At 40.7% G+C, this 10,815-nt stretch overlaps 1 protein-coding gene across 3 annotated transcripts; it reads right to left on the reverse strand.

The window, feature by feature from the left end:
• Window positions 1–201: 201 nt before the first annotated feature.
• Window positions 202–10,748, reverse strand: LOC144638015 (PHD finger protein 24-like). Of its 3 annotated transcripts, none has more exons than XM_078497118.1 (9): window positions 10,238–10,377; window positions 7,466–7,585; window positions 6,409–6,594; window positions 6,095–6,173; window positions 4,862–4,968; window positions 3,684–3,779; window positions 2,487–2,653; window positions 1,678–1,782; window positions 202–486 (listed from the first exon to the last, which is right to left on the reverse strand). In XM_078497118.1, the coding sequence occupies exons 2-9, from the start codon at window positions 7,487–7,489 to the stop codon at window positions 417–419; spliced, it is 834 nt and encodes a 277-aa protein (XP_078353244.1). In that variant the 5' UTR covers window positions 7,490–7,585; window positions 10,238–10,377; the 3' UTR covers window positions 202–416. The 3 variants fall into 3 exon arrangements, with proteins under 3 accessions (XP_078353244.1, XP_078353243.1, XP_078353242.1); XM_078497117.1 differs by having other exon boundaries at window positions 7,466–7,536; window positions 10,238–10,366; XM_078497116.1 differs by lacking the exon at window positions 7,466–7,585 and having other exon boundaries at window positions 10,238–10,748.
• Between the last annotated feature and the right edge of the window lie 67 nt (window positions 10,749–10,815).

Consider the following 10,815-nt stretch of genomic DNA (forward strand, 5'->3'; position numbering starts at 1 on the left):
TAGCCAAATGACATATTTCCATACCCTTTCATATACTTAAACGCGTGAAATCCCTACCCTTTAATATACCTGAAGCCTGAAAAGGGTACCCCTTTCGGGCGGAGCCTCCCCGTATAGGCCATTATAGGGAGTACCCCCCCCGGGATTAGGTCAAGGGAAACCAAACTGTTCAAGTTAGTGCGGTCGTTACACAGAGCAGGGTTTACAAGCACATTGATTTTATTGCATATTTTTCATTTCAAAACTCTTTTTCAAACAAATATGTAGACATTCTCCCGTCTCAATGTTGAATTCCAAGCAATCAGTGTGAAGGTGGCCTGCTAAAACGTAGCGTGTTGTTATTACATGTAGTCGGAGAAGGCGAAAAGCGAGCGGGGGAAATAGGGCGAGGCTCTACGATCCAGGTGTAACCAATTCTAATTATTTGGTCTTGCTGCCAGGATATACAGAGCCTGTTCTCTTAAGTACTCGTCCCAAGAAACCAACCTGGAAACGAAAAAAAGAAATAAAGAGGTTTTAAGGATACCAATATTTATAACCCCGACTAATTCTTCTACAGCGGCTACTGCTGCTAATACTTCTGAAGCTTGTGCTATTGCTACTACTGCAACTACTACTGCTATGCTGCCGCTGCTGCTGCTTTAACTACTAATACTACTATTACTTTGTTGCTGTTGTTGGCACGGTACATGTACAATTCTATCCTTGAAGGGCAGATCCTGGCTCTATGGGTACTGATGCTGCTCTTTTGCGTTCTCTTCTTTTCCCTCATTATGCCTGCCCTGCCTTGTCCGTTACTTCTGCTGTTACTATTATTACTATAGCCAGTACCACTATGGTTAGCGCGCACGACTCCGAGTCGAACGGCCCGGGTTCGAGCCCTGGCCGGGGCGCTACGTTGTGTACTTGGGCAAAACACTTTACTCTCACAGTGCCTCTCGCCACCCAGGTATAGACGGTTTTCACTCACGTGACAAGGCGGTCATATTAGTGGACCAAACAATTCAAAATGTTTGCACAGAATTTGCATAAAAATATAATTTAGTTCCCAACAAAGAGAAAGTCTATTGTTCTGGTCCACCAACATGGCCGCCGTGACGTCACGTGAAAACGATCTATACTGCTCGGGGGTGATGGACTAGCATCCCATGCAAGGGGGAGTAGCAATACTTCTAGTCGCTTAATGCTACGGAAACCGGGACAAGCTCCGACTGTATGGGCCACTTGGCTCGGACACAGACTTATCCCACCACAGCTATGTTGCTACTACTCCCACTGCCGCCGCCACCTCTCTCTATATTCTCTTTTCGTGTTTTTTTGTATACATATGTAGTACCCCCCCCCCCCCTCTATATATTTTTTGTTGTACAATCTTGGTGGGCACTTCCAGGTGAAAAAAACTCAAGCTATTTATATGTAATTCCCCTGACCAACTGCACGTTCGTAATCCATTCTTTTACGATCGCGTGGGTCGTGAGTGTCATTAACAGGTTGTATCAATTCAAGACTGGTATAAGATAGAGCAGATACTTGTCGTGTGGTACATTGCATGTTAGGGGCTGTTTACATGATACCGGAACGACGTTCATTGCGGGACGAGTTCATTCCATCAACATATGGAACGATACCCGGTAATCACGTAAGCAGCCCCTAAGAACGTGAAGTTCAATTCAGTACCTGTTGCGGTCAGTATCTGCGTCCATGAATATTCTGGAGTGGCGATCAATGTGTCCAGAGACATCCTTAGGATCAAGGGCTCTTCCAAATGAGCTACTTCCACTCCTAATAAACAATTTAGTAATCTTGTTAGAAAGAAACACGAGTGTGCTGTAGAAATATGTTTTTCCTAATCCTCGAGATGCATAAGCACTGTTCCAATTCAAAAAAGCAAAAAGGCCCAAACAAAGAATGATATCCTGCCAACGAAATTCGCAATTTATAAAAAAAATGCGTTGTACGTTCAGTTAATTGTTTAATTGAATAGCACTTAAACGGATTCCGCTGAAAGTTCGAGAGCAATAAGTGCAAATATTAACTACCAAAACCCACTCATAGCACGGTAACATTTTACATACTATTTGAAACACTTCACTAAAACTCATTTGTCTTAGTGACCCCGTGATTAAACTCTAAAGCATTCTCGTCAAAATTTAAGTCAAACCTCGTAAAAATGTTTGAAACGCGCACCATTTTGTTTTAAACTGGCGTGAAAAGTCCGTTTCAACTGAAATGTATAGATAATTTCAAATCCATTTTTCTCTCATTGAAAGCAAAACTTTTGGTACCATGCTATGAAATCTCTTTGGTAACTTTATTTTTAATATTTTAAAACGCCGAAAGAATTTCTTTGACGTTTTTGAAACAGTTTGAGCCTCCAGTTAGCATCAAAGATATCCACGGATATTTGTTCTTGGACATCGTCTATTCCGGGAAGCGAACAGTTCATATTTTCGCGCCAAATGGAGGTTTTTGTTTATCCGACTTACCGCGACCTTTGATCTTGGTCAAATACTCGCAAGTTTCCAAACCAGCGAGTAAATCCCATGGCTACCTCGTATGAATTGATGTACCCATCTTCGTCTTTGTCAAATGCATGGAAAATATCTCTTGCCTTTTGTATCTCAAGAGGGGATAGCATTCTCACCAGCTGAAACTGTACAAAACACAAATCGCTCAAATCAGAGTGAACATTACGCATATTTTATCTTATCAACTTCACAACAGTTTCTTTTTACAAACAGGTCGTCACAACAATTCACGTTGCTTAAAAGCACTTTTTCCGACAATCTGGTCAACTGAATTTTCCGCGCGAAATTTATCCTTTTCAGTTGTTTTCAGATGTCTTAAATCCTCGGAAAGAGTTTCTTGCTGGAAAATAACGAACGTTCAGATTCCATAATGCATATACGATGACTGAAGCTAGTCAGCGATATCAAGTCGACCAAACTCGCCTGATATGCCAAAACAAAAAGTACGGCTTGGTAAAACTGACAAGTTGTATTGTATTTTTAAACGTTTGTAGGGCGAGTCAAATAAGAAGAGATTTATTGAAATAAGTAAGAAAGAGATTATGCGTCCTGCTGTGTGGGAGTTTATACAGCCGTTACAAGTTATGTCACAGGCAGCCCAATCACATGTTATGAGCTAGCAGATATTGCGTATAATATTATATAGAGTTTGTATGGAAATTATTAAAACTATAAAGCTTTTGCCGTAATTTATCTTGTAAGTAGAGAATTTGAATTTGAAAATCATGAACGATTCATCAAAACGTCCACTGTCTACATTCCACATTGTAGAGTCTTAAATCAGATGCAACGAGATTTTAACAACGAGACTTTAAACTTACTTTTGTTATTTTACTGTATGTATCAGGTTTATGTCAGTTTCGAGTCTTTTTGTGGTGTTTTAGAAATTTCTTTCTCCCATTCTTTCAATTCCTTCCTAAACGGAGCCCTTGACTCTCTTGGGCAGTGGTAAAATTTCAAATGCCCCACTTCAGGGATAATACGTGAGCAAAAGCCACAACATTTATTGCCCGGGAGGATTGGTACTTCTGTAGTTGACTGACCAGTAAATATTTCTGTATGCATGACTACAAATCACAGCTCAGTTTAATAACGCACTTGCAGTGCAAGAGTACGGACGGACAAGTCAGACAATCACAATCATATTTTCCTCACCTTACTCCTGTTTGCACTGATAATTTTCAGGGCTTCATGGTTAAGGAATTCCCACCAATCAATTGTGCCAGTTTGATCCTTGTCCATTTGTTTAAACTAGAAACAACCCATTTGTAAAACTGTTAGATGTGCTGTTAGAATGGCTGTCTGCTTGTTAGCAGACAGCCATTCGTACACATTTCTCGGATCGTGATTAAGGCGATAATTTATATGCTCAATGTCAGTGCTAGCAAGTGTTAGGCTAGTATCATCTGCGTACATTCTGGGTTCCGAATATGTCAGACAGTGTGGTAAGTCATTAATATATATCAAAAACAGAAGAGGTCCCAAAATTGTTCCCTGGGAAACACCACATCTTAGACATTTCGGAGTTGACTTACAAGAATTAATATGACAAATCTGTGTTCGATTAACTAAATAAGAAGCAAACCATTGATGACTGGTCCAACAAATCCCATAGTATTGCAATTTTGACTGATGGAAAAATCGTGTATAAATAAAGTTATCTTATCTTATCTTATCTTATAATGGACCTGCCTATAGGATATGTCTCTTACTCTCAACTTACACAGGAATAACAAGTTGAAAAAAGCAGTCATGGATTCGGTTGAATCAGCAATCACAGCGTGTTAAATTGGAATAATAAGCTGAACTTTAAGGAATAGAAGGAGAATCTCCACTTAAAAGCATGGTTATATATGCCGATCAGTATTTCATGTATTCAACCCCCTCTCCCCCCTCCCCTCCGAGAGGGGGGTGGAGGCTACTTCCTTATATCAAGCCGCTTTGGTCTGAAATAGATTCTGGTTTGTGCACTTTGGTAAGCAACTAGTGCGTATAATTCTTGGAGTTCCTGGATAGGAGCTTTAGTCTGAAATAGGGAAGCGATTTGGGTAGCAGGTCTGTAATGAGGTAGGGAACATTCCACATTTTGGTCTGGAAATAGGGTGGCATTTGTAAGAAGTGCACCACACACCCCACCCCCTCCCCTCACTCTTGAAAATGTTTGGAGACCACCAGAAACATCTTTGTTGACTGTTGATCGCAACATTTAAGTTAAGTGAGTGTACAGAGATATTTGCATTCAGCCTCACAGTGAAGAAGGGCTATGCACAAAATGGCACTTCTATCGTCATCATTTTTCTTTTCTTTTTTCATTATTTAACAGGTTGTAGTACCTCATTCCGAGCCTCCTCTTCCATATAGGCTGGCATGTTCTCATTGTGTATATCCTTATACTGAGATGTTTTGTATCGAACATACTCATCCTCATTTATCTGTGTGTCTGAAAAGAATTTAATGGAATGCCGAATGGTCAGTATACAAGGACTTAATTCAGAAAAAAGCAGCTCAGGGTTCGTACTCTTTTGAGCATTTGAAATTCCATGACCTTTTCCATGACTTTTCAAAGTTTTCCATGACCAAAGTTTGACCATTTTTCTTGGAAATTTTCAAAAATTATCTGGATTTTGGGTATGTTTTTACTCTTTTCTTCACAAAAAATAACCTGCCTAATTTATTTTGTACAATCAATACAATTTTCCATGACTTCCACGACCCTTAAACTTAAATTCCATGACTTTCCAGGCCTGGAAAATGAAATTCTATAATTCCATGACTTTCCTGGTTTCTATGACCTGTACGAACTCTGCAGCTTCAATAAACAAACCTGTGGGTAAGCCAAAAGACCATTTACAAGGCACAAAAAATTGGGTACAGACCCGTTCAAAAATAAGTCCACACCTGATCATTTTGTAGAGAAACAGTCCAGTTTTTGTGGGATCATAGGTGTCATAGGCGCCGAGGTCTCTGCAAACACTTGACTGTTTCTCTACAAAAATGTTCAGGTCCAAACTGATTTTTTGACGGGTCTGTATCCAATTTTTTCTGTCTTGTTAATGGCTTTTAAATTAAAGTTATATCTCGTATTAAAATAATATTAAAATAATATAATAAAACATTTTATTTTGCTCCTTTGGTGTTGATTTTCAATCAATACCTTGAAAACACATTTTTAAGTTAAAACACTGCTGCACATGGGGCTTCTTAGGTCTAGTAATTGCACTTACAACAAGAACAAAAGAATAATGTATTTTTCTTGTCACACAATTGCTTAATTTTGTTAGAAAAAAGTGATAGAGTATGGTCAAGCCTTTTAATCAAAATCCAGATCCATCTGACAGTTTTGAGTTAACAAGGACAAAGGCAAGTCCGAGACCGAGACTTGGACTCGCCTCTTTCCTTGTTTATCAACAAGCCTTTGATTACAATAGATATTTGGTCAGTGAGAGTCCATAGAGTTAGCCCATGCAGTCGACTGTTTCCTTCTTCAGATGTTTGTCATGGCAATCACACATCATTAAATGAATCATAACTATTACAAATAACAATAAGCATGTTTATGTAAGTACCTTGGTTAACATCTAGTTTATCAAAATTTTCTATCAGTTGTTGCATTTCCTCATCAGTTAGAAGTGTTGTCACACTTTCCTGTTGAAAAAAAATTCATATTTGTCAGTGTAAACTGTAACATGAACTTCAGTCAACTCTCTCTTAACAGACACCTCTATAAGTCTCATTCTAGTCTTAGCTGGCAAATGGGTAACGCCAACTGGCGTCTTATATCCGAGAATGCAATGAGAGTTGATCGAAATTGATTTTTAATTCCAACAATATAGAGTAGACTATCACTGAGAGAAAGTTATAATTTCTTTATAACACTCACACAGTCATGACAGCTCCATCCTTTCTCTGTATTAGCTTTCCTGAAGGCCTCCAGCTCTGTACGGTCATACAACTTGCCTTTCTTCTTTAAGCAGAGTTCGTGAAATACTTTGCAGCAGACACGACAAGGGTGGACTTCTACTCCAGTATAAACACCGCATATGGTACACAGTTCCTCATTCTCTACCTGGTAATTTCACACAGAAAAGTAAGTTGACCAATTAAGGTCATTCAATGAACAAAAACTGTTTTTATATTCAATTAGTTTTATATACATACCGGTACATTCTCAAACTCATTAATAATTCACCCAGTTTAAACAAAGGAAATCAGTACCACGGCAGTGATTTGGATAATGTGATCTTCATTAGTGTAGATTTTTATGATTTTTTTCCCGTTTTCTTGGTTGGTTTAGTTTCGATTGAGAAGATATATCAAACACTCAAAGAAAGGAGTGTTTCATCACATTTCCAAACACTTCGAAGTCTGTCAAAAATACTTTGCTACATGCGTCTTATTTTAACTCTCTTCTCAGTGTGTAGAAATGTGATGAAACACTCTATTGTGTTAATTGGTATATCACATCTTTTCAAAACTAACACTTACACAGTTAATATCCACTTGTAATCAGCAACAAAATAAAATTACTGAACAGATGCACACTTACAAGGCAAAGAAGCATGTGAGCTAATAACAGTTAGTAATAAAATAAAGAAAACTTAAGGTTTTAACATTATAAAAGTTGAAATTAAAACAGAAACTTTTACAGTAACAAATTATGTATATAGTAATGTTATTAACAAACTATGGTGCCACTTATATGTACATGTACTACAGTTTTAAAGACTCGATAGCTCGATAGCTGTATTATTAATATATTTTTTTCAGTTTGAGTATTAAGTTAACATCAGAAACCCATAAGGGTTTTCACCTCTTATAAATTTCTGTTAGTATATACCAGTAATTTAAATTTTGAGGAATCTTTTTGTTAAATGTTAATTGTTTTCTTAAACAGATTTAATATTTAGAAACATAAAACACAATTTAAATTCACACACCTGATTTCTAAATTGGCAATACATCTCAGGAGTTTATGCTTGCACTTTGATCTGCTGTGATATTCTTGGTCCTTGGTACTAGATTTAAGGATTTATTTTAGATTTCAGCCTGTGTGTCCACTTTAACCATAATTAACATATTTTAAAATTAATCATTTGTTGCATTAATTAAAACTTTATTGATTTCAACCTTACTATTCAAAAATTTTCAGAATGGTATAGACTGAGTTTATGGCAAAAACTGGCTATGTAAGTTAGTGAATAAGCTGTATTCTGGATTGAGCCATAGCCAATCCTGCCTACTGAAAAGTCTTTTTTTTTAATTTTATGCACTCCCTTTCTTGAATGCATTTTTTTTCTATACCATACTTTAATAGTTATGTCATTGTTTTATGTGATTACATCAATATTTTACAAGATGTCTTTTGTCTACAAATTTATCTGGTCCATCAAACTTAAGTGCCAAGAGAAGTGTTCAGACCTGGAGTCGGGCCTCAACTTACGCAGAGTGGCCGAGAGACAAAAGCATGGGTCTGACTACTTTCAAGTTCCAGGGGTGGTCCCAAGCCCAAACCCGAAAATGAGGAGAGTGCACGTATCACACAACCTGACATCTCCTTGTAGCTGTGACACAAATGCTCTCATAAATGGATGAGAGGCGACGAGACAGTGCCGACCCACCCATGCAACAGGACTCAGGAGTGTCGAGAATGGGGGACCGGCGACGCAGCACACCGCGAGCGAGAAGAGAGGAGAGCACCCTGCCCCGTCCCGTGACCGGTCGCACCCCCCGGCCACCAGGGCCGGAGCCACGGCCGCTGATCGCCACTGGCAGAAGACAGTCCCCAACAGACGCTAAGCCGCCAGTCCCGCCATGCAAGGCGGCGCCCCAGGAGGGGAGGCGGAGGACCCCCCGCGACGGGCGAGACGGCGCAGACGGAGGCACAGGGGCGCAGGACCAGCCGGAAGGCGGGCACGGCCCCCACAGAGGGGGGGGGCGGAGAGCGGGGAGAGGCCGCTCCCCCTCACCCCCCCACTAGCCAAAGGCCCCGCCGCCGCGGCAGGGCCCGGAACGGAGAGGCGGCCGGAAGCAGGGGCAGCGAGGAGGGCAGCCCGCGGCGGGGGGGCCAGGGGGGGGGCGCGGGGAGAAGGCGGTGAGTGATTTTTGTGTTAGTGAGTGTGGGGTAGCGAGAGTGAGGGGAGTGAGGGATTAGTGATGGTGAGGGCGGTAGGGGAGGTGGAGGGGTAGGTGGTGAGGTTAGTGTAGCAGGTTTGTTGAGGGGTGAGAGGAGTGGTGACTGATAGGATGTTTGTTGTGTAGAGTGTGAAGTATGCTGTTTTTGAGGAGTAGTGTTTATAGAGGTTGTGGGTGTAGTGTGAGGCACTTGTTGAGTAGTTATCGAAGGTGTGAAGGCGGGTAGGGTTAAATGAGCCATGTTGGCCACTAGTTTGGCGGAGTAAGGTTAAATGGAGGAGTGGGAGGAGGATGGAATGGGGGAAGTGTGAGAGGGAGTGGCGGAGATGGGGTGGTGAGGGGGGGGTACGGGGAGAGGTGGGAGATGGAGAGGAGAGGAGAGAGGATTGTATGAATTAGGGAAGTTGGAGGGGATGAGTGAGGTGGACGAAGGAAGTGAAAAAGTTGGTGGTGATGTAGAGTTGGTGATGGGAGGGGGTGTGTGTGAGTTGGGGTGGAAGGAGAGGGGGGGAGAGGAGGAGGAGGGACAGAGAAGTCAGAAAAAAATGGAGAAGGTGGGAGGGAAGGCTGGAACACCTCGACAGTGGCACTTAATGTATACTAATTAGATTAATATGTTTGACCATTTACTGCACTTTTCAATAACATGCAAACTCTTCTCAATCAACAGTTGCATTTTTGGCTGATGCCAATCATCTTCCAAATACAAATTCTACTGTCCATAATTGCGAGCTGACTAGTGATTTGAAGTGGGGGGCTTTAGAAACTCTTCTCTTACAAGTGTAGTAGGCTGATATTTTTATAGAAATATTAGGGGGGGGGGGGCTAAAGCCCCCCCCCCCAGCCTCCTCCGGCTCTGCGGTCCCTGCCCCCTCTTTTAAATTGGGCCTCTGGATTGCATTTTACTTAATATTTAAATAACGGAGAGAATTCTCCCATGCTTATTGGTTGAGATGAAAATGATGTATTGGTAACACATTGTGAGGCAAATTTCATAAAATTTGGAAATTGTCACGACTTTTCCAAAAACAGAATCTGGTGAGTTGTGAAATGCCAACTGAAACATTTGAAATGAAATTTGCCACACATTTGTCAGTAGTCTCCTTTGCAGCCAGTTTTTCTTTTGGGATGTCACGCAATGCTCCTCCCAGCATTGCATAACATCCTCCCAGCATTGCATAACATCCAAAAAATGGCCTTGAAGGCATCAAGTGCAAAAAGTGCAATCTTACAAGCTGTCACATGCACGCTCGATTTTGCACGGATTTTCCATCTAGGTCACTGGTAAATTTTTAGGGTTATTATATAATATAATTTAACCACATTTTCTCGATCGTGGTCTCCACTCTTGGACCATAAAATGTCCAAAACTTTGCAGTAAATCCAATCGCCTAATGAAATGGCTCGTGGTTTCACTTGAGTTTTAAACATTATACTATCATTTCTAGTCTATAAGAGTGTAGACTATGGAAAAAGTGTGGTCGATTTGTGATATTCTGATCTGATCCCCTCATCTCCTAAGCAGCCGGTTTTTAGGATGTCAGTATACCAAGATTAGATCTATTCACTGTACATACCCTATGTTTCCAAGCCCCAAAGTATGGAATACTGACAATAGCCTTGTCTGTTTTGTCCCAGTATCCTGTCGTTCCGCTCTTGTAACCAAGGGAATCTGATGGGTCCAACTCAGGGAGGCCATAGCTTATAGATGACTTGTCATAATTCAAGTTTGGCATCTGTTCCCTTTCCAAATCATGATCTTGAAGAGACAACTTATTATCTTTCGTTTCGTGTGAAGCTGTTGGAGTTGCAAGAGTTTGACTAGCTGTGGGACTGTCTTTACCTTTTGACTCTTTAGATGCCAACTTCAAGGCTGAAACCACTGCGGCAGTTTGTTGAACTTTCTTCGTTCGTTTTTGATTATCTTTGGATACAATAATCCCCATTGTAACGTTATGTCAAAGGATTACGTTAGCCTGTTTCCATTCTTCTGACGGAAAATTCTCCCTCAGTTTCAAATCAGCAGGCAAATAATATAAAGATTTTACCTATGTTAATCTGTCTGTTTGTTGATCTTTGTTGTTTGTAATGTCATACAGGCAAACCTGGAATGCTAATTCCCAGTGCCCACAGTGAGCGGATTCTTCTGGCCGAC

Source organism: Oculina patagonica, chromosome 14 (genome assembly GCF_052425735.1).
Source record: "Oculina patagonica isolate OP01 chromosome 14, crgOcupat, whole genome shotgun sequence".
Taxonomy (NCBI): domain Eukaryota; kingdom Metazoa; phylum Cnidaria; class Anthozoa; order Scleractinia; family Oculinidae; genus Oculina; species Oculina patagonica.

Bases quoted from the DNA above. Each gene is read 5' to 3' on its own strand.
- LOC144638015 (XM_078497116.1), bottom strand. From the start codon at position 10,606: ATGGGGATTATTGTATCCAAAGATAATCAAAAACGAACGAAGAAAGTT. The intron at 4,969-6,094 runs GTACTTACATAA...AATTCTTTTCAG, and splicing joins TAAACTAGATGTTAACCAAG to ACACACAGATAAATGAGGAT. The intron at 3,780-4,861 runs GTACTACAACCT...GGTTGTTTCTAG, and splicing joins AAGAGGAGGCTCGGAATGAG to TTTAAACAAATGGACAAGGA.